Source organism: Nerophis ophidion, linkage group LG13 (assembly GCF_033978795.1).
Source record: "Nerophis ophidion isolate RoL-2023_Sa linkage group LG13, RoL_Noph_v1.0, whole genome shotgun sequence".
Lineage (NCBI taxonomy): Eukaryota > Metazoa > Chordata > Actinopteri > Syngnathiformes > Syngnathidae > Nerophis > Nerophis ophidion.
The window spans coordinates 5,385,256-5,410,153 of NC_084623.1; the positions used below are offsets into that span (position 1 = coordinate 5,385,256).

General features: G+C 39.6%; 1 protein-coding gene across 9 annotated transcripts in view; it reads left to right on the forward strand.

Moving 5' to 3' along the window:
• LOC133564151 (LIM and senescent cell antigen-like-containing domain protein 1) overlaps nt 1-24,898 on the forward strand; it is a 73,061-nt gene that overhangs the window by 28,307 nt on the left and 19,856 nt on the right. For 6 of the 9 annotated variants that reach the window (XM_061918286.1, XM_061918284.1, XM_061918287.1 and 3 more), the window contains exons 2-6: nt 13,477-13,636; nt 17,170-17,236; nt 17,311-17,431; nt 17,513-17,662; nt 21,835-21,985. In XM_061918286.1, the coding sequence (XP_061774270.1) occupies nt 13,477-13,636; nt 17,170-17,236; nt 17,311-17,431; nt 17,513-17,662; nt 21,835-21,985 (649 nt within the window). Of the gene's footprint in view, nt 1-3,609; nt 3,975-13,476; nt 13,637-17,169; nt 17,237-17,310; nt 17,432-17,512; nt 17,663-21,834; nt 21,986-24,898 lie in introns of those variants that run through there. The other 3 variants (XM_061918292.1, XM_061918288.1, XM_061918289.1) reach the window with 3 other exon arrangements.

The window sequence follows — 24,898 nt, forward strand, 5'->3', positions numbered from 1 at the left end:
GCTATAAGCTGTTTCAGTTTTTATTTTTACTTGTTTTATTATCTTTTTATTTTATTTTTTTAATACACTGTAGCACTTTGAGGTTGTTTGCTCAATGTAAAGTGCTTTTTACAAATATTATATTATTATTCTTTGAACAGAAAATCTTATGGTACATGAAACATATGTTTTGTTACTACAAATGTGGATATGAATCTGATATCAAGTAGTTACAGGATCATACGTTCGGTGTTCTTGAGTGCTCAGAAAAGGGCCTTATAAGTAAAATTTATTTTTATCATTATACATTGGTCATAATTTAAGTTATTTTATGTCCAGGGACGCATTTCAAGAGTTTATCAACAATAAAAATGACCAAAGATTTTGCGATGATAAAAACTATCAATGTAATCACTGTAGTATCGACTATAGACGGCACTTGTACTTCGTTACAGTGGATATTTGTATAGTTCCTCCCATTTGTTTACATTCATGAGTGCTAGCTTGCTGTTAGCGGTGAGCTATTGTATCCTCCTGATTGTGATTTCCACATTCCAAGCACGTTTATCTCTTCCTCGTTCTGCAGGTGTGATACTTATAAGAAACTTACTTTATTTGTCGCCATGTGGGTGAGGATTAGTGATTTTGAAGTAGCTAAAACACTGCAGATGGACGTTAGCCGCGAGCTAACTACGTTTTAAAGCATCGCTTACAGATCTTATCACATCAGTGTTTACACCAGGGGTCCCCAACCTTTTTGAAAGCAAGAGCTACTTTTGGGTGTTGATTAATGAGAAGGGCTACCAGTTTGATACACACTTTAAAAAATTGCCAGAAATAGCCAATTTGCTCAATTTACCTTTAATAAATAAATCTATATATATAAAAAAAATGGGGATTTCTGTCATGGTGTCGTACATTTTTTTTCCTTTTACGGAAGGTTTTTGTAGAGAATAAATGATGAAAAAAACACTTATTTGAACGGTTTAAAAGAGAAGAAAACAGGAAAAAAATTAAAAGAAAATTTTGAAACATAGTTTATGTTCAATTCCGACTCTTTAAAATTCAAAATTCAACCGAAAAAAAGAAGAGAAAAACTAACTCATTCGAATCTTTTTGAAAAAATTAAAAAAATAATTTATGGAACATCATTAGTAAATTTTCCTGATTAAGATTAATTTTTGAATTTTGATGACATGTTTTAAATAGGTTAAAATCCAATCTACATTTTGTTAGAATATATAACAAATTGGACCAAGCTATATTTCTAACAAACACAAATCATTTTTTCTTCTAGATTTTCCAGAACAAACATTTTAAAATAAATTTAAAAGACTTTGAAATAAGGTTCAAATTTGATTCTAAAGATTTTCCAGATTTGCCAGAATTATTTTTTGGAATTTTAATCATAGTAAATTTGAATAAATATTTCACAAATATTCTTCAGCAAAAAAACAGAAGCTAAAATGAAGAATTAAAGTAAAATGTATTTATTATTCTTTACAAAAAAATAATAAAAAAAATACTTGAACATTGATTTCAATTGTCAGGAAAGAAGAGGAAGGAATTTAAAAGGTAAAAAGGTATATGTGTTTAAAAATCCTAAAATCATTTTTAAGGCTGTATTTTTTCTCTAAAATTCTCTTTCTGAAAGTTATAAGAAGCAAAGTAAAAAAATGAATTTATTTAAACAAGTGAAGACCAAGTCAATCAATCAATCAATGTTTATTTATATAGCCCCAAATCACAAATGTCTCAAAGGACTGCACAAATCATTACGACTACAACATCCTCAGAAGAACCCACAAAAGGGCAAGGAAAACTCACACCCAGTGGGCAGAGAGAATTCACATCCAGTGGGACGCCAGTGACAATGCTGACTATGAGAAACCTTGGAGAGGACCTCAGATGTGGGCAACCCCCTCCTCTAGGGGACCGAAAGCAATGGATGTCGAGCGGGTCTAACATGATACTGTGAAAGTTCAATCCATAGTGGCTCCAAGACAGCCGCGAGAGTTCAGTTCAAAGCGGATCCAAGACAGCAGCGAGAGTCCCGTCCACAGGAAACCATCCCAAGCGGAGTCGGATCAGCAGCGTAGAGATGTCCCCAACCGATACACAGGCGAGCGGTCCATCCTGGGTCTCGACTCTGGACAGCCAGTACTTCATCCATGGTCATCGGACCGAACCCCCTCCACAAGGGAGGGGGGGACATAGAGGAAAAAAGAAAAGAAGCGGCAGATCAACTGGTCTAAAAAGGAGGTCTATTTAAAGGCTAGAGTATACAGATGAGTTTTAAGGTGAGACTTAAGTGCTTCTACTGAGGTGGCATCTCGAACTGTTACCGGGAGGGCATTCCAGAGTACTGGAGCCCGAACGGAAAACACTCTATAAAAGTCTTTGAAATATTTTCTTGGATTTTCAAATTCTATTTGAGTTTTTGTCTCTCTTAGAATTAAAAATGTTGAGCAAAGCGAGACCAGCTTGCTAGTATCCATCCATCCATTTTCTACCGCTTATTCCCTTTTGGGGTCGTGGGGGGCGCTGGCGCCTATCTCAGCTACAATCGGGCGGAAGGCGGGGTACACCCTGGACAAGTCGCCACCTCATCGCAGGGCCAACACAGATAGACAAACAACATTCACACTCACATTCACACACTAGGGACCATTTAGTGTTGCCAATCAACCTATCCCCAGGTGCATGCTTGCTCGTAAATAAAGAACATTTTAAAAATAGAGGCAGCTCACTGGTAAGTGCTGCTATTTGAGCTATTTTTAGAACAGGCCAGCGGGCGACTCATCTGGTCCTTACGGGCCGCCTTGGTGACCCCTGGTTTATAGCGTCACTTTTATCGTTAGTTTTGAAGACAAAATACATCCATTCTCCCTTTTCTGTCTCCACGCTGTTTCCGCTTGTAAGTGTGTATTTTTCAAAGGCAGTATAGTACCTTTTCTAATTCTTGAGTACCATGGTACTTTATTACCTAATTTCATATTGTACATTGTTGGATTTTCTGCTTTAAATGAAAACAAAAGGAGGTTTCATTAGAAATAATATTGGAATATAATGTGTTATAGGACCTAAACACACAACACATACCTGAAATTGTTAGGATATGATCAATTGTGGGCTTCACGGTGGCAGAGGGGTTAGTGCATCTGCCTCACAATACGAAGTTCCTGCAGTCCTGGGTTCAAATCCAGGCTCGGGATCTTTCTGTGTGGAGTTTGCATGTTCTCCCCGTGAATGCGTGGGTTCCCTCCGGGTACTCCGGCTTCCTCCCACTTCCAAAGACATGCACCTGGGGATAGGTTGATTGGCAACACTAAATTGGCCCTAGTGTGTGAATGTGAGTGTGAATGTTGTCTATCTGTGTTGGCCCTGTGATGAGGTGGCGACTTGTCCAGGGTGTACCCTGCCTTCCGCCCGATTGTAGCTGAGATAGGCGCCAGCGCCCACCGCGACCCCGAAAGGGAATAAGCGGTAGAAAATGGATGGATGGATGATCAATTGTGTTGTTGTAGGTGAGTGTGAGTGTGTGACCTCCGCTGGCTCTTTATTTTGCTAACTTGTCCAAGAATAGCTCGAGAGTTGGGACAGGCAGGAGAATCTGTGTGTGTGTGTGATAGGAGAAAAGAGAGAGAGTGGATGTGTGAGAGAAGGAGTGTGTCTGGGTGGGTGGGTGTGTACTTCCACCCCAGAGTGGGAGAGAGACTACACCCAGCTCTGTGTTTTGGTTTCTTGCTTTTTGGATTACGGCCGGATTATCGTCACTCCACAATTTGAGCAGAGATGAACGGACGTGCTCTACCGCCGTCCATACCCGAAGACGGGGAAGTCTGGGACCACGGTCCGCCCGGCAGGATCAATGGTCACCATCAAGGGTTTCGGGAGGCCGAGGGCAGTGAGGCAGAGGTCCCGGTGTCAAAGTCCCAAAGGCGGAAGAGCGACGTCAAAGTCTACAAGGAGTTTTGCGATTTTTATGCTCGCTCGTAAGTACATGGAGGACCAGGTCACACTTGGTGGCGACGGGCAGAAACTAAGCCTGGTGGTACTTTATGTGCATTACAATTAGGGATACACCGATTTTTTTTAATTAATGGAGGTCCAATTGTGTGCAAATGGAGAACAGGAAGTGAACAAATATATTAGTAATTGTTTTGAAATGAAAAAGGGGTGGGATCAAATCAACTCTGCTTCTTCTCGGACAAAGAGTCCAGCAGGCACAAGACATTGAAACAAGGTTGAGAACTTGTTGAATTATGTCCTGACCTTGAGCAACTCTAACATAACGTTGAAACTACACGTTTTGACGACGTTGAATCAATGTTGATTTGGCCATTGAATGTTGGTCATTTTCCAACCAATATTGTACAACTCAAACATAACGTTTAAACAACATTAGGGCTGGGCAACGATTAACAATTTTAATCGAAGGTAATCGCACTATTTCTCCGATTAATCGCGATTAACTGCGTTGTATACGCAAAGCCCAATAATGAATTCAAAAGTAGTGTGTAGTGCACCTTTATTGGAATATTCTCCCACATGAACAAAAGCGCCAAAACATTTGTTGTGCAAACACAATTTAAATCAGTCCTTGTTAAACAGTAGCAGTTTGATAGCATATTTTATGAAAATCAACTCCAAAAATGTAAATACAAACATTTAAGCTTATTGCCACTGCCAGGGTATTTAAGTTATCCTGTTTGTTATGGAAAATAAATATAATCTACATACAAATCTCTGAGCCACAATCATAACATCTGAACAGGCAATTTCTGAGGTAACAGCAGAAACATTTTTTTTATTATGTTTAAAAAACCTATATTATAGGTAGTGGGCTGTTTTAGGGAATTTTGGATCAAAATATCTTTACTAGCAATATTAATAATGTTGTGTTTATTCTGCGTAGTGCACTTAAAATAATTATGACCATATCTAGGAATTGATATGATGGGAATTTTCCGATTCTTTGCTTGGTGCTTTGATAAACTGAAGGCATCATATACATGGTACTATATTGTGATGTTATGAGCCAGGGGAAAAAAGAACTACCCTACCCAGCATGCAACAGGAGTGAGGAGCATGCGCGGTAGCCCGGTATAGGTTGTGTCGCCATGACGACATCTTGTATGTTGTGATATGCACGCTCTGAAAGCAAACGTTAAGAACTCAGCCAACACTCCTGGTCTGCATTATTCATAAATAGACAGACAACACATATACTCCGCTGCTTCACAGGCCGCTGGATGTAGCCGGCAAAGTATTCCCATGCTAGCTAGCCGGTCTAGCAAGCACGCCTCATTCAGTCCAAAACGGCCCGATCTATCCACATCCAGAATTGTCTGGCGGTCGTAAGTGATCCCGGAGTGACCACGCTGTAAGCCAGCCATGACATTTGCAGAATTGTCCGGTATTTTTGCCAAATGTTCCATCTTTACCAAGAGCCCCTCCACGCCGGGCGACGCCATCTTGTTAAGAAAAGGCGTTAACAAAATAAAAGCATGTAAACAACATACGCAAATGTGCGATAAAATAATTGTCGGCGTTAATAGATTGATGAGTTAACTCATAATTAACGCACTAATTGGCCCACCCCTAAACAACATGCTTTTTGACAACGCTTAATCAATATCAGGTTGTGATGTTGATTTGACCATTGAATTTTGGTCATTTTCCAACCAATATTCTACAACACAAACACAACGTTGAAACAACATGTTATTTGACAAGGTTAAATCAATGTTGGGTTCTGACGTTGATTTGACCTTTGAATTTTGGTTATTTTCCAAACAATAGTCAACAACACAAATACAAAGTTGAAACAACATGCTTATAGATGACATTTATTCAATGTTGGGTTGTGGTGTTGATTTGAACATTGAAATTTGGTCATTTCCCAACAAATATTCTGCAACACAAATACAACGGTGAAACAACATGCTTTATGACGATGTTTAATCAATGTTGGGTTTTCACATTGATTTGAACATTGAATTTTGGTCATTTTCCAAACAATATCCTACTACACAAATACAACGTTAAAACAACATGTTATTTGACGACGTTAAATCAATGTTGGGTTCTGACGTTGATTTGACCATTGAAATATGGTCATTTCCCAACAAATATCCTACTACACAAATACAACGTTGAAACAACATGCTTTATGACATTGTTTAATCAATGTTGGGTTCTGACGTTGATTTGACCTTTGAATTTTGGTTATTTTCCAAACAATAGTCAACAACACAAATACAACATTGAAACAACATGTTATTTGACGACGTTAAATCAATGTTGGGTTCTGACGTTGATTTGACCCTTGAAATATGGTCATTTCCCAACAAATATCCTACTACACAAATACAACGTTGAAACAACATGCTTTATGACATTGTTTAATCAATGTTGGGTTCTGACGTTGATTTGACCATTGAATTTTGGTTATTTTCCAAACAATATTCAACAACACAAATACAAGGTTGAAACAACATGCTTTTTGATGACGTTTGTTCAATGTTGGGTTCTGACGTTGATTTGACCATTGAAATATGGTCATTTCCCAACCAATATTCTACAACACAAATACAACGTTGAAACAACATGCTTTATGACGTTGTTAAATCAATGTTGGTTTCTCACGTTGATTTGAACATTGAATTTTGGTTATTTTCCAAACAATAGTCAACAACACAAATACAAGGTTGAAACAACATGCTTTTTGATGACGTTTGTTCAATGTTGGGTTGTGATGTTGATTTGACCATTGAATTTTGGTCACTTCCCAACCATAATTCTACTACACAAATACAACCTTAAAACAACATGCTTTATGACGACGTTTAATCAATGTCTGGTTCTGACATTGTGTTTTTCTTGTTGCACTTGAACAATTTACAATTTTCCAATTTTCCCCCAAGTGGAGGAGTTCAAGTACCTAGGAGTCTTGTTCACGAGTGAGGGAAGAGTGGATGGTGAGATCGACAGGCGGATCGGTGCGGCGTCTTCAGTAATGCGGACGTTGTACCGATCTGTTGTGGTGAAGAAGGAGCTGAGCCGGAAGGCAAAGCTCTCAATTTACCGGTCGATCTACGTTCCCATCCTCACCTATGGTCAAGAGCTTTGGGTCATGACCGAAAGGATAAGATCACGGGTACAAGCAGCCCAAATGAGTTTGGGTCTCTCCCTTAGAGATAGGGTGAGAAGCTCTGCCATCCAGGAGGAACTCAAAGTAAAGCCGCTGCTCCTCCACATGGAGAGGAGCCAGATAAGGTGGTTCGGGCATCTGGTCAGGATGCCACCCGAACGCCTCCCTAGGGAGGTGTTTAGGGCACGTCCAACCGGTAGGAGGCCACGGGGAAGACCCAGGACACGTTGGGAAGACTATGTCTCCCGGCTGGCCTGGGAACGCCTCGGGATCCCCCGGGAAGAGCTAGACGAAGTGGCTGGGGAGAGGGAAGTCTGGGTTTCCCTGCTTAGGCTGTTGCCCCCGCGACCCGACCTCGGATAAGCGGAAGATGATGGATGGATGGATTGCTTGATTGATTGATTGAACTGTATGAAACTTGTATTAGTAGATTGCACAGTACAGTACATATTCCGTACAATTGACCACTAAATGGTAACACCCCAATAAGTTTCAACTTGTTTAAGTCGGAGTCAACGTTAATCAATTCATTCTGCAAGAGAAAAGTTCCCTTTTTGTTGGAGCCCAATTTTGGGGGGATTAATTTAAGAATTTAAATTGATTCTTGTTGTCGATAATTCTCCCTAAATATGTTTCGATATCCGACAAGACAACTATTAGAGTTCTTGTGAGACTTTACTGACTGATGTATACTATTCATGTTTAAACGGCTTTTACTGCAGATAAATATTTGCTCCAAATAATGGTTATAAATACCACTAATAATGGGAAACTCCCCTGATAAACCATTTGGGTCCATCTGTAATAACTTGATAAGTCAAAAATACTTGAATACAGCTGTCATTAATACTGATACCTCATATTGAAATTGTTTAAAATGGTGGAGTTCATCCAGTGATGTGAAAGTGAGTGTTAGTCCAGGTTGTGTAAGACAATCTCACCTTCCTAATGTTACACTTTGTTGACTGACCCGGATCCCATTGCTGAAAACCACGTTCTGTCTACACATAAACTCTTACGGGGTTGGTACCCACACCGCGGCCTTGACGTCTTAGAGTGTGAAGAATCGGGATATTCTGTTTGTGCAGGGATAGATCCAAAAGTCTGCCGGAGCGTAACACGGAGTAAGGGCTATTTTTGTGCCAGGGAGAGGAGTTCCTACGCCAAATAGAAAATGCCAACTGCTATCCTGACTATGACATGGAGGCTAAATATAAATGCTATATTTACTGACGTAGACATGGAGTCTTCAACGTGTATTTTCTTGACATACATGACATACCGTCGTGGAAATACAATAAATAGCGTTGGCTTTTAGGTTTGTTTCATAAAAGGAGAATATATAAATATGTTTTTTATGAATGGTATCCTTAAACCATGGGTGTCAAACTCTGGCCCGCCGTGTAATTTCACTTGGCCCGCATTCACTGCTAATACTCTTACTTGCCAACCCTCCCGATTTTCGCGGGAGACTGCCGAATTTCATCCGGGACAACAATATTTGGGGTGGGCTTTAAAGGCACGTCCTTTGGCGTTCTCTACAACCTGTCTCTACGTCCGCTTTTCCTCCATACAAACAGCGTGCCGGCCCACTCACATAATATATGCGGCTTATACACACACACAAGTTAATGCAATACATACTTGGTCAACAGCCATACAGGTCACACTGAGGGTGGCCGTATAAACAACTTTAACACTGTTACAAATATGTGCCACACTGTGAACCCACACCAAACAAGAATGACACATTTCGGGAGAACATCCGCACCGTAAGACAACATAAACACAACAGAACAAATACCCAGAACGCCTTGCAGCACTAACTCTTCCGGGACGCTACAATATACACCCCCCCGCTATCACCAAACCCCGTCCACCTCAACCCCACCGCCGAAAAGAAGCATTCAATTTCTATTAACATTTTTTTGACATGCCATTGATATTTTTTTATTATTATTATTATTATTTAAAACTGGATTTTGCATGTCACTATAAAGTTATATAAGCCTTGCTTGTTCAATATTCAATGCAAAACTTGTTTGGGTCCCTATTAAAAGGTTAATTTGTTCAACCTCGGCCCGCGGCTTTGTTCGGTTTTAAATTTTGGCCCACTCTGTATTTGAGGTTGACACCTCTGCCTTAAACTATCATTCAACAAGAGTCGCAATACTCTGTTGAAATAGTCTCATTCTTTTGTGCTAATTTGTGCTGCTTTCGTTTCCGAGTTATTAAATATTATTTCTTAGGTCTAGCAAATGTCAACCAGCCCCCAAAATCTCCAAATTAAGCCAAAATAGTCGCATCTGTTTGTGCTGCGAAACTGTTTGGGTCGAACTATTAAAGTTTTTAAGTTAACCGTTTTTGTTTTTTATGTAATTAACATGTAATTAAGTTGTTGTTACATATGATCAAGTACTTACGATGTCAAAACCTCCCCCAAACCAGTCCCAATCGTTTGTCCTGGTGTGTGCAGTTAAAATAGTTGTTTTTGCTGCTTTCGTTTCCGGGTTATTAAAGATTATTTCATAGGTTTAGCAATGGTCACCATAGCCTCCAGTTCTCCAAATTAAGTCCAAATTAAGCCATTTTTTGTGCTAGATTGTGCTGCAAAATGTTTTGGTGGAACTGTTATAGTTTTTAAGTTATGATTTTTATGTTATTAACATGTAATTAAGTTGTTGTTCGATATAAACAAGTTCTTGTTAGAACTATGTCAAAACCGCCCCAAACCAGTCCCAATCGTTTGTGCTAGCGTGTGCAGTTGAAATAGTTGTTTGCGCTGCTTTGGTTTGCAAGATAATAAAGATTATTTCATAGGTCTAGCAAAGGTGTATATAAGGCGCACCAAATTAAAGGGCGCATTAAATGAGTGATATTATAAAAAAAATGTCTAAAGTGAAAGGACTTCCTTGTGGTCTACATAACATGTAATGGTGGTTCTTTGGTCAAAATGTTGCATAGATGATGTTTTACACATCATCTTCAAGTCGCTTTCTGACCGTCATTTTGTGGGCGGTCTTATTTACGTGGCTCAACTTCGACAGCGTCTTCTCCCCGTCGTCTTTGTTGTAGCGGTGTAGCGTGCAAGGACGGGAGTGGAAGAAGTGTCATAAGATGGCGCTAACTTTGAATGACATTCAGACTCCTCATCCGCCAGAAAGGTTTCCCGTGAAAAACCGTCCGACCGGAACTCTAATAACTCAAGATCCTTGGGTGAATAATGTAAAGTCACTACACCAGTATGTTTTAGCGCTTTCATGGCGAGTTTGCTGACAGATATGAGTAAGAAATTTACACTACTTCATATTAGAAATGGCAACAGCGGAGGATGAATGTCCCATAACAAGAAGATAGAGAAAAAGAAGAAGCTTATCGACTAAGTAATCGTCCCGGACTACAAAAGCGGATGCGTGCAATTTTTCAGAATTTATGCAAATCTCAAATACAGATCAATAGGTACCAGGAGGTAAGAAAAGTTGCTTTTGCATAATATCGCGAAACAAAACGCCAGATAATATGTCTTACCTTATACACACACCATAATAATATTCCTATGTTGACGCACAGTACAATCCATCAAGCTTCATAGCTTATCAAAGTCCTACTAAAATATTTTGATGGATTTTTGAGTGTTTAATGTTCTATATTTTCAATGGAACATATAAAATGTTGGTGTTGTTTACCTGCGTCATATAGGCCCTAGTGTGTAAATGTAAGTGTGAATGTTGTCTGTTTTGGCCCTGCGATGAGGTGGTGACTTGTCCAAGGTGTACACCGCCTTCCGCACGACTGTAGCTGGGATTACAGCTGAGTCTCCAGCGCCCTCCGCAACCCCGAAGGGAATGAGTTGTAGAAAATGGATGGATGGATATAGCAACCTACACATATCTCTTATGTGTGACTGCCATCTACTGGTCACACTTATCATTACACAGTGTACCAAATAAAGTAGCTTCGAGGTTGGTAAGCACAACCAGAAGTATTCCGTACATTAGGCGCACCGGGTTATAAGGCGCACTGTCAAGTTTTGAGGGGAAAAGAAGGATTTTTAGTGCGTCTTATAGTCCGGAAAATACGGTACATCTTAGGAACTGTTTTAAATGTAGAAAAAAAATCATACTATCACCCCTTTAATAACCATTTACTACCAAAAATTGATTAACGTAGACCCCGACTTAAAAAAGTTGAAAAACTTATTCGGGTGTTACCATTTAGTGGTCAATTGTACGGAATATGTACTGTACTGTGCAATCTACTAATACAAGTTTCAATCTATCAATCAATCAATGGTTTTACTGTGTTGACGTGTGTCTTGCTACAAAAGATTAGATCGGATCGGCCATGTTTTCATTGCATATCTCTCTGCAGATGTGACTAAAACACACACACAGGAGGAGGACAGAGTGTAGGTACACAGAACATCAGAGGGTGAAATGTGCGAGAAAATTAGAGCAGACAGTGTTGACATACACCCCCCTACACATTTCTATTACATATAAGATGACTCGGGGCTAATAGAAGTGTGGAAGTTGATGTTCTGTGTACCAAAAACACACACACACACACACACACACACACACACACACACACACACACACACACACAGGAGGAGGACAGAGTGTAAGTACACAGAACATCAGAGGGTGAAATGTGCGAGAAAATGAGAGCAGACAGTGTTGACATACCCCCCACCCCCCCACCCCCTCCCTACACATTTCTATTACATATAAGATGACCCGGGGCTAATAGAAGTGTGGAAATTGATGTTCTGTGTACCACACACACACACACACAAACACACAAAGCAGGCCCAGACTGGAGGAGGACAGAGTGTAGGTACACAGAACATCAGAGGGTCAAATGTGCAAGAAAATGAGAGCAGATAGTGTTGACATACACCCCCCCCTACACATTTCTATTACATATAAGATGACCCGGGGCTAATAGAAGTGTGGAAATTGATGTTCTGTGTACCACATACACACACACACACACACAAACAAACACACACACACACACACACAAAAACACACACACACAAAGCAGGCCCAGACAGGAGGAGGACAGAATGTAGGTACACAGAACATCAGAGGGTCAAATGTGCGAGAAAATGAGAGCAGATAGTGTTGACATACACCCCCCCCCCTACACATTTCTATTACATATAAGATGACCCGGGGCTAATAGAAGTGTGGAAATTGATGTTCTGTGTACCAAAAACACACACACACACACACAGGAGGAGGACAGAGTGTAAGTACACAGAACATCAGAGGGTGAAATGTGCGAGAAAATGAGAGCAGACAGTGTTGACATACCCCCCACCCCCCCACCCCCTCCCTACACATTTCTATTACATATAAGATGACCCGGGGCTAATAGAAGTGTGGAAATTGATGTTCTGTGTACCACACACACACACACACACACAAACAAACACACACACACACACACACAAAAACACACACACACAAAGCAGGCCCAGACAGGAGGAGGACAGAATGTAGGTACACAGAACATCAGAGGGTCAAATGTGCGAGAAAATGAGAGCAGATAGTGTTGACATACACCCCCCCCCCTACACATTTCTATTACATATAAGATGACCCGGGGCTAATAGAAGTGTGGAAATTGATGTTCTGTGTACCAAAAACACACACACACACACACACACACACAGGAGGAGGACAGAGTGTAAGTACACAGAACATCAGAGGGTGAAATGTGCGAGAAAATGAGAGCAGATAGTGTTGACATAAACCCCCCCTACACATTTTTATTACATATAAGATGACCCGGGGCTAATAGAAGTGTGGAAATTGATGTTCTGTGTACCAAAAACACACACACACAAACACACACAGCAGGCCCAGACAGGAGAAGGACAGAGTGTAGGTACACAGAACATCAGAGGGTTAAATGTGCGAGAAAATGAGAGCAGACAGTGTTGACAAACAATGTTGCAACCTTGTGTGGGAACCGCAGGTGCAGATACGCAAAAGAAGAATCAACTGCAAAATAAAAGTGACCCCTATAAAAAAAGGGTGTGTGAGTGTTTTGTCATGCCTCAATACCTCTCCTACTTTCCTAGTGCAGTGTTGAAATGCATCATATTGCAGTGTTGCTCATTCCTTATCTGAGATCGTGCAGAAAGTCCCTAATTAAATGTTATTTATGAAATAGGCGTATTCCTTAACTGTCATTTCCTCTTACAAAACGTTCGTCTCTCGGTGGGAAACAGACTGGTTTGTGGCCTCTGCTCTTCTCCGCTGTCTCGGTCTGTGATCTATGTAGTGTTGCGATGGTGCTGATGGGGGCCGTCCTTCTCTACCCTGCAGCAACATGGCCAACGCGCTGGCCAACGCCATGTGCGAGCGCTGCAAGAGCGGCTTTGCTCCGGCGGAGAAGATCGTCAACAGCAACGGCGAGCTGTACCACGAGCAGTGCTTCGTGTGCGCCCAGTGTTTCCAGCAGTTCCCCGAGGGACTCTTCTATGAGGTAATACTCTTCTATGAGGTCATGCTCTTCTATGAGGTAATGCTCTTCTATGAGGTAATGCTCTTCTATGAGGTCATGCTCTTCTATGAAGTAATGCTCTTCTATGAGGTAATGCTCTTCTATGAGGTAATGCTCTTCTATGAGGTCATGCTCTTCTATGAAGTAATGCTCTTCTATGAGGTAATGCTCTTCTATGAGGCAATGCTCTTCTATGAGGTCATGCTCTTCTATGAGGTCATGCTCTTCTATGAGGTAATGCTCTTCTATGAGATAATGCTCTTCTATGAGGTAATGCTCTTCTATGAGGTAATGCTCTTCTATGAAGTAATGCTCTTCTATGAGGTAATGCTCTTCTATGAGGCAATGCTCTTCTATGAGGTAATGCTCTTCTATGAGGTCATGCTCTTCTATGAGGTAATGCTCTTCTATGAGATAATGCTCTTCTATGAGGTAATGCTCTTCTATGAGGTAATGCTCTTCTATGAGGTAATGCTCTTCTATGAGGTCATGCTCTTCTATGAGGTAATGCTCTTCTATGAGGTCATGCTCTTCTATGAGGTCATGCTCTTCTATGAGGTAATGCTCTTCTATGAGGTCAGGCTCTTCTATGAGGTAATGCTCTTCTATGAGGTCATGCTCTTCTATGAGGTCATGCTCTTCTATGAAGTAATGCTCTTCTATGAGGTAATGCTCTTCTATGATGTCATGCTCTTCTATGAGGTCATGCTCTTCTATGAGGTCATGCTCTTCTATGAGGTAATGCTCTTCTATGAGGTCATGCTCTTCTATGATGTCATGCTCTTCTATGAGGTCATGCTCTTCTATGAGGTAATGCTCTTCTATGAGGTCAGGCTCTTCTATGAGGTAATGCTCTTCTATGAGGTCATGCTCTTCTATGAGGTCATGCTCTTCTATGATGTCATGCTCTTCTATGAGGTCATGCTCTTCTATGAGGTCATGCTCTTCTATGAGGTAATGCTCTTCTATGAGGTCAGGCTCTTCTATGAGGTCATGCTCTTCTATGAGGTAATGCTCTTCTATGAGGTCAGGCTCTTCTATGAGGTAATGCTCTTCTATGAGGTCATGCTCTTCTATGAGGTCATGCTCTTCTATGATGTCATGCTCTTCTATGAGGTCATGCTCTTCTATGAGGTCATGCTCTTCTATGAGGTAATGCTCTTCTATGAGGTCATGCTCTTCTATGATGTCATGCTCTTCTATGAGGTCATGCTCTTCTATGAGGTCATGCTCTTCTATGAGGTCATGCTCTTCTATGAGGTAATGCTCTTCTATGAGGTGATGCTCTTCTATGAGGTAATGCTCTTCTATGAGGTAATGCTCTTCTTTAGCTGCCATTGCACCGGGGTTGTCCTGAAACCATTATTTTGGTACCGGTACCCAAATGTATTTCCGTACTTTTCGATACTTTTTTAAGTAAAGGGGACCACAAAAATGGCATTATTGGCTTTATTTGAAGAAAAAATCTTAGGGTACATTAAACATATGTTTATTATTGTAATTTAGCCCTTAAATAAAATAGTGAACATACTAGACAACTTGTCTTTTAGTAGTTAGTAAACACACAAAGGCTCCTAATTAGTCTCCTGATGTATGCAGTAACATATTGTGTCATTTATACACCTATTTTGTACACATTATAAAGGACAAACTGTAAAAAATTATTAATAATCGACTTGTTCATTTACTGTTAATCCATCCATCCCTTTTCTACCGCTTATTCCCTTTTTTGGGGTCGCGGGGGGCGCTGGCGCCGATCTCAGCTACAATCCTGCGATAAGGTGGCGACTTGTCCAGGGTGTACCCCGCCTTCCGCCCGATTTACTGTTAATATATGTTTAATTTCCATTTCAACATGTTCTATCTACACTTCTGTTAAAATGTAATAATCACTTCTCTTCTTTGATACTTTACATTAGTTTTGGATGATACCACACATTTAAGTATCAATCCGATACCAAGTGGTTACAGGATCATACATTGGTCATATTCAAAGTTCTCATGTGTTTATAAACAACCTCAAAGTGCTACAGTGTATTAAACTAAATAAAAATAAAAAGATAATAAAAATAAAAACGAGAAAAACCTAAAAGCTAGAACTATCCATCCATCCATCCATCCATTTTCTACCGCTTATTCCCCTCAGGGTCGCGGGGGGTGCTGGCGCCTATCTCAGCTACAATCGGGCGGAAGGCGTGTACACCCTGGACAAGTCGCTAACTAGTATGCATATATCTTAAAAAGTCTTCTTTAAAAGCATCCTAGTAGTATCGACTAGATACGGTATTGTACTTGGTATCATTACAGTGGATGCCAGGTGTAGATCCACCCGTTGCATTTGTTTACATTGTGACGTCGGTGTGTAGTGAAGCATGTTTAGCTATTCCTCGTCCTGCAGTGATAATGGTACTTGTAAGAAACCTACTTTGTTTGTCGCCGCGGAGGCCGGGATTAGTGATTTAGAAGTAAAACACTGTGGATGGACGTTAGCTACTAGCGAGCTAGCCATGTCTTAAAGCAGCTCTTCCTGAGGGCGTTTAAGTGTTATAACTTCAACTATACCAGGGCGGAATAGCTCGGTTGGTAGAGCGGCCGTGCCAGCAACTTGAGGGTTGCAGGTTCGATTCCCGCTTCCGCCATCCTAGTCACTGCCGTTGTGTCCTTGGGCAAGACACTTTACTCACCTGCTCCCAGTGCCACCCACACTGGTGTAAATGTAACTTAGATATTGGGTTTTCACTATGTAAAGCGCTTTGAGTCACTAGAGAAAAGCGCTATATAAATATAATTCACTTCACTTCACTTCCATGGAGGCACTGGTGGCAGACAAACCGTTTCACCGCCACGACAGCTTAACTTGTTTCCGGGGTCGGCCGACCTCGTCTCACAAGATCTTGTCTCTCTTTAAATATCCTTCTTGAAAATTCCCTTGCAAATATATATCTGCCACCTAATCAACATTTTTCTGTGCTTCTTTTGTTGGTTAAAAAGTGAGTACCGCTGTCACACACACATACAGTATATGTATATATATATATATATATATATATATATATTTATATATATATATATATATACACTGGTTTAAATGTAACTTAGATATTGGGTTTCACTATGTAAAGCGCTTTGAGTCACTAGAGAAAAGCGCTATATAAATATAATTCACTTTATCTTTACTTTTTAATCCAAAATGCGTCCATTCTCCTTTTTCTGTCCACACACTGTCTGCTTGTAAGTACTCGGTGTGTGTGCGCTGCCAAACATGCTCCTCTGCTCGTAAAACCACCAATGTCATGATGTGACGATGCGCACGTTAAATTAAAAAAAAAAAATGGGGGCGGGGGAACGGTACTTTTCAAACATGGTATAGTACCGTTTTTGATTCATTAGTATTGCAGTACTATACTAGTACCAGTAAACAACCCTACATTGCATCATAGATCCGGTCACTGACAGACATTTCAGGAATGGTAATGAAATGGAGTCGTTTGTGCTGACAGTGAGGTGTTTTTCAGTTTGAAGACAGGAAGTACTGTGAACATGACTTCCAGATGCTCTTCGCTCCGTGCTGCCACCAGTGTGGTGAGTCCAGGGAACACACACCTGTCCTAATCCAGGAGCCTGCGGCCGCTGACGGCCAGGTGTTTCTTCCTCAGGTGAGTTCATCATCGGCCGTGTCATCAAGGCCATGAACAACAGCTGGCATCCGGAATGTTTCTGCTGCGACATCTGCCAGGCCGTGCTCGCCGACGTGGGATTCGTCAAGAACGCCGGAAGGTTGTCCGCTGCACCGTGGATACCGGTTTTTGTTTTTGTCCGATAAGGATTGTCAGCGTGTCGCTGTGTGTCCGCCACCAGGCACCTGTGTCGTCCGTGCCACAACCGGGAGAAAGCGCGCGGTCTGGGCAAGTACATCTGTCAGAAGTGTCACGCCATCATTGAGGAGCAGCCCCTCCTCTTCAAGAACGACCCCTACCACCCTGACCACTTTAACTGCAACAACTGTGGGTAAGATCTACTTCCTCTTCCTCTTCCTCACCTGTCACCAACTTTGTGTGGGGGCCACATTTCCAAAAAGCTAGGGCCGAGAGCGTGGACTTCTTCCTCTACTAATAGTCTCACCTACTGTACGTCCTCCACAGTTCTATTTCACTATGTAAAGCGCTTTGAGTCACTAGAGAAAAAGCGCTATATAAATATAATAATAATAATTCAATTCTATTGGTCAGAGTAACAAAAGCACTCAACTGTTTTTAGGAACCTTCTGGAAAAATGTCTTGTCGTCCTCTGTCTTTCATTCTTTTATTGATGTGTCTTTTATTCTTTTATAGATGTATATTTTATTCTTTTATTGATGTGACTTTTATTCTTTTATAGATGTGTATTTTATTCTTTTATTGATGTGACTTTTATGCTTTTATTGATGTGTCTTTTATTGTTTTATAGATGTGTCTTTTATTCTTTTATTGATGTGTCTTTTATTGTTTTATAGATGTGTCTTTTATGCTTTTATTGATGTGTCTTTTATTGTTTTATAGATGTGTATTTTATTATTTTATTGATGTGACTTTTATTCTTTTATTGATGTCTTTTATGCTTTTATTGATGTGTCTTTTATTATTTTATTGATGTGACTTTTATTGTTTTGTAGATGTGTATTTTATTCTTTTATTGATGTGACTTTTATGCTTTTATTGATGTGTCTTTTAATGTTTTATAGATGTGTCTTTTATTCTTTTATTGATGTGACTTTTATGCTTTTACTGATGTGTCTTTTATTGTTTTATAGATGTGTATTTTATTATTTTATTGATGTGTCTTTTATTGTTTTATAGATGTGTATTTTATTATTTTATTGATGTGTCTTTTATGCTTTTATTGATGTGTCTTTTATTCTTTTATTGATGTGTCTTTTATTGTTTTATAGATGTGAATTTTATTATTTTATTGATGTGACTTTTATTGTTTTATAGATGTGTATTTTATTATTTTATTGATGTGACTTTTATGCTTTATTGATGTGTCTTTTATTGTTTTATAGATGTGTATTTTATTATTTTATTGATGTGTCTTTTAATGTTTTATAGATGTGTATTTTAATATTTTATTGATGTAACTTTTATTCTTTTATTGATGTGTCTTTTATGCTTTCATTGATGTGTCTTTTATTATTTTATTGATGTGACTTTTATTGTTTTGTAGATGTGTATTTTATTCTTTTATGGATGTGACTTTTATTCTTTTATTGATGTGTCTTTTATTTTTTTATAGATGTGTATTTTATTCTTGTATTGATGTGACTTTTATGCTTTTACTGATGTGTCTTTTATTGTTTTATAGATGTGTATTTTATTCTTTTATTGATGTGTCTTTTATTGTTTTATAGATGTGTATTTTATTCTTGTATTGATGTGACTTTTATGCTTTTATTGATGTGTCTTTTATTGTTTTATAGATGTGTATTTTATTCTTGTATTGATGTGACTTTTATTGTTTTATAGATGTGTATTTCATTCTTTTATTGATGTGACTTTTGTTATTTTATTGATGTGTCTTTTATGCTTTTATTGATGTGTCTTTTATTATTTTAGTGATGTGTGTTGTGTTTTACTAAGTGGGGAGATGACGGCAGACTAACACCAGGTGGCAGTGTTAAATATATTATATAAATAGTAAATATATACATATATAATGAGAATACTAAACAATAATAATAGACAATACTAATGAAATATAGAATGGTGTGTGTCAAAAACCCAAGAGTGTGTATGGTGTATGACTATGTGAAGTATTTAATTGGAGTGTGTGTTACCAACGTGTTGGAGACGCTGTGCTGTCAGACAAGGGCGAGGCAGGCAGGGAAGTCCAAAGTCCAAGCGAGGGGGGCCAAAGGCGGGAGAGCGGGTCTAAAGTCCAAAGAGAAGGTCGGGGATCCAGGAAGGGAAACAGGTCCAGGAGGGAAACAGCAGTGGTGACACGAGCGCTGTGAGAAGAGTGGGAGACACAGGGATCAGGGGAACGGAAGGTAACAAGGAAACAGGTAACGAGCGAGGTAGTAGATCCACCATGTGAGAACTAAGTTCCCGTGAGGATCCCTGGGTCCACTGGTCTTTTAAGCAGCTCATCGTCATCAGTCACAGGTGTGCAGGTTGACTGATCGTCTGCATGCTAGAAGGTGCGTGGGCGTGCTGCGATCAGCGTGAGCGGGTTCGTGTCCGGGTGCACTGTCAGGGGGTCCTCTGGGTGATCCACTAGTGGAGGGAGACGCAGACTGTGCATGTACCACAACATTGTGTCTTTTGTTCTTTTATTCCAAAGTTCTCATAGTCATCATTGTCACCGACGTCCCACTGGGTGTGAGTTTTCCTTGCCCTTATGTGGGCCTACCGAGGATGTCGTAGTAGTTTGTGTTGTGGTTTGTGCAGCCCTTTGAGACACTAGTGATTTAGGGCTATATAAGTAAACATTGATTGATTACTTTTGTGTCTTTTATTGTTTTATTATTGATTTGTCTTTTATTGTTTTATTATTATTTGTCTTTTATGGTTTAATTATTGATGTGTATTTTATTGTTCTATTGATGTGTCTTGTTATTTTATTATTGATTTCTCTTTTATTGTTTCATTATATTTTGTCTTGTATGGTTTTATTGTTGATGTGTCTTTTAGCGTTTTACTATTCATTTGTCTTTTATTGTTATTATTGATGTGTCTTTTTTTGTTTTATTATTGATTTGTCTTTTATTGTTTATCTATTTATTTAATATTTTATTGTTTTATTATTGATTTGTCTTTTGTTTTATATTTGATTTGTCTTTTATTGTTTTATAATTGATGTGTCTTTTAAAGTTTTATTCTTTATCATTGATTTATGTTTTATTATTTTATTCTATTTTATTGATTTGTTTTTATTGTTTTATTTTTTATCATTGATAATGTATTTTATTGTTTTATTCAATTTCATTGATTTGTCTTAAATTTTTTTATTGTATTTGATTGATTTGTCTTTTATTGTTTTATTATATTTTATTGATTTGTCGTTTAGTGTTTTATTCTTTATTGTTGATTTTTCTTGTATAATTTTATTTTGTTTTATTGCTTTTTATTTTATTGTTTTATTCTATCGTATTTGTTTTTATTGTTTTATTCTGTTTTATTTGTTTGTATTTTATTGTTTTATTCTATCTTATTGATTTGTCTTTTATTGTTTTATTTTAAATGCTTTTAATTTAATTACTTTTTATGGTTAATTTGTATTTTTTTTATGAATTTTTACTCTGAAGACAGTTCTGTTGTTGTTAACCAGATGACGAAAGGGAGAAGACCTAAAACAGAACCTTGAGAAACACCAATAATACAACTAAAGAAGTTGAACACATTATTACTGACTACATCTGATGTATAAAAGTTACAGCAACAACTTAGTTCCAAAAATCAAATGATGAAAAATAAGGAGAGGACTTAGAGGGGTGCCTTGAGGAACGCCTCAGTTATGTAAATCACCAGTTTGGACGACAATGTTCTATGTTTGCTAGCAAGGTGACGATGCTAAAGCGGCGAGAATCTGCTAATGTGTTTAAAGTGGTTCTAGTTCCTCTAGACAAGAGCACGTTTTGAACCGAACTCGGGGGCCACTATGATGTCATTCCCGAGCAGGCTTTGGCCCCCATGCTGCCTGTTGCATAACCCTGCTTTGCAGCATGAATACTCCAATCTTCCTATAAATACACAAGTTGTACATCACAAGCATTGACCTAATGATGTGGAGTGTGCAGCTTTAAGGCCCAAGCTGTTAGTTTACATGCTTTTTTTATTTCTCTTTGCTATTTGGGCTTATTGGACCCGAAGTAGAATGAAAATTAAGAATCATCTTTTGATATGGTGTACTTAGTCCATAAGTACACAAGCGTGTACTTTATGTTTAGTGACATGCTGATTCTTATTTTTACACTTTTTTTTTCCAAATTCCATTGTGTGTTATACTCTTCTGACACCACCAGATGGCAGTATACGTGTCCACACAAGTGGCCATAAGACCCCAATTCAGTAGTGTACACACCTTCGGAAATAAGAGCTAAAAGGTGCTGTCCACGCATGTGGCCACTAATGCCTTTAGTTTAACCTCTAAAGTCTTGTGAGATGAACACATGAATCACGTGACGTGTTCCTCCCGGCCCGCAGGAAGGAGCTGACCGCCGACGCCCGGGAGCTGAAGGGAGAGCTCTACTGTCTGCCCTGTCACGACAAGATGGGGGTTCCCATCTGCGGGGCCTGCAGGAGACCCATCGAGGGCCGCGTGGTCAACGCCATGGGCAAGCAGTGGCATGTGGAGGTCAGACCATGGAACACCTTTACCTGTAACACACTGGCAGTGAAGTTCGGTGCAAGATGCATTTATCAAATTGGTTTTCCATAAAAAACAATGTAAACATGAATAATAGCATCCTGTTAGGAACCCGGTACTTTTTTTAGCACAGACCGGATCCTGCCAATCACGTACAAATCCACCAGAGTTAAGTTTCACTAGTACTAAGTCCATCTTTTACACTTCAGCACTCGGCGATCACTCCAGCAGCACTGAGAGCAGACTCGGCCGAACTACCTCTAATAATTTTGCATTTTTTAATGCCAACAAAGTAATTGACTATAAAACACTCCAACATAACTTTTCCGCTAATGTGCTAGCTTGATGCTAATATACATTGGCTTTGCCATTGACATGCTCCTGATTAGCATTTGCGATTTCACATGGCAATTGCAACACCCGATGAGGTGGTTCGGGGATCTGGTCAGGATGCCACCCGAACGCCTCCCTAGGGAGGTCTTTAGGGCACGTTCAACCGGTAGGAGGCCACGGGGAAGACCCAGGACACGTTGGGAAGACTATGTCTCCCGGCTGGCCTGGGAACGCCTCGGGATCCCCCGGGAAGAGCTAGACGAAGTGGCTGGGGAAAGGGAAGTCTGGGTTTCCCTGCTTAGGTTGTTGCCCCCGCGACCCGACCTCGGATAAGCGGAAGAAGATGGATGGATGGAATTGCAACACCTCCAAGTTGGCTAATGAAAACTACAACCATGGCGCACATTTTAATCAAACTAGTAAATACTTAGAGTATTACCACTTTGTAGGGCGCAACAGGCAGCAAATACCGAACTGACCAGCACACCATTGCCATCTAACTTAGTATCATACTGGCAAACGATACTGAGAAATGTGATAATAAAGCAACTGGACGGCAGCTCATTTTAAAATGTTGCTATTAAAATAGATTTTATAAGAAAAAACTAAAGTGCTCTGCCATTGACATGCTCCTGATTAGCATTAGCGATTTCACAAGGCAATTGCGACACCTCCAAGTTGGCTAATGACAACTACAACTTGGGCGCACCTTTCAATCAAACAGTAGTAAATACTTAGAGTATTAACACTTTGTGAGGCGCAACAGATAGCAAATACTGAACTGATCAAAACACCATAAATTTAACACTATTGCCATCTAACTTGGTGTCATACTGGCAAATGATACTCCTATATAAACTTATTTTAAAAGAAAAAACTAAACATATTTTTTAACACGTTTAGTGCAGGGGTCACCAACGCGGGCACCAGGTCGCCCGTAAGGACCAGATGAGTCGCCCGCTGGCCTGGTCTAAAAATAGCTCAAATAGCAGCACTTACCAGTGAGCTGCCTCTATTTTTTCAATGTTATTTATTTACCAGCAAGCTGGTCTCGCTTTGCTCGACATTTTTAAGTCTAAGAGAGACAAAATTCAAACAGAATTTGAAAATCCAAGAAAATATTTTAAAGACGCCCTGCGATGAGGTGGCGACATGTCCAGGGTGTACCCCGCCTTCCGCCCGATTGTAGCTGAGATAGGCGCCAGCGCCCCCTGCGACCCCGAAAGGGAATAAGCGGTAGAAAATGGATGGATGGATGGATATTTTAAAGACTTGGTCTTCACTTGTTTGAATAAATTCATTCATTTTTTTACTTTGCTTCTTATAACTTTTAGAAAGACAATTTTAGAGAAAAAATACAACCTTAAAAATGATTTTGGGAATTTTAAACACATATACCTTTTTACCTTTTAAATTCCTTCCTCTTCTTTCCTGACAATTTAAATCAATGTTCAAGTAAATTTATTTTTTTCATTGTAAAGAATAATAAATACATTTTAATTTAATTCTTCATTTTAGCTTCTGTTTTTTCGACAAAGGATATTTGTGAAATATTTCTTAAAACTTGTGATTAAAATTCAAGAAAATTATTCTGGCAAATCTAAAAAATATGTAGAATTAAATCCAAATCTTATTTCATCCATCCATCCATCCATTTTCTACCGCTTATTCCCTTTTGGGGTCGCGGGGGGCGTTGGCGCCTATCTCAGCTACAATCAGGCGGAAGGCGGGGTACACCCTGGACAAGTCGCCACCTCATCGCAGGGCATCTTATTTCAACGTCTTTTGAATTTATTTTAACATTTTTGTTCTGGAAAATCTAGAAGAAATAATGATTTGTCTTTGTTAGAAATATAGCTTGGTCCAATTTGTTATATATTCTAACAAAGTGCAGATTGGATTTTAACCTATTTAAAACATGTCATCAACATTCTAAAATTAATCTTAATCAGGAAAAATGACTAATGATCTTCCATAAATAATTTTTTTTATTTTTTCAAAAAGATTCGAATTAGCTCATTTCTCTCTTCTTCTTTTTCGGTAGAATTTTGAATGTTAAAGAGTCGAAATTGAAGATAAATTATCTTTCAAAATTAAATTTGTATTTTTTTTTCATGTTTTCTCCTTTTAAACCGTTCAAATAAGTGTTTTTTTCATCATTTATTCATCCATCCATCCATTTCCTACCGCTTATTCCCTTTCGGGGTCGCGGGGGGCGCTGGCGCCTATCTCAGCTACAATCGGGAGGAAGGCGGGGTACACCCTGGACAAGTCGCCACCTCATCGCAGGGCCAACACAGATAGACAGACAACATTCACACTCACATTCACACACTAGGGACCATTTAGTGTTGCCAATCAACCTATCCCCAGGTGCATGTCTTTGGAGGTGGGAGGGGCCTATCCCCAGGTGCGTGTCTTTGGAGGTGGGAGGGGCCTATCCCAGGTGCATGTCTTTGGAGGTGTGAGGAAGCCGGAGTACCTGGAGGGAACCCACGCATTCACGGGGAGAACATGCAAACTCCACACAGAAAGATCCCGAGCCTGGAATTGAACCCAGGACTGCAG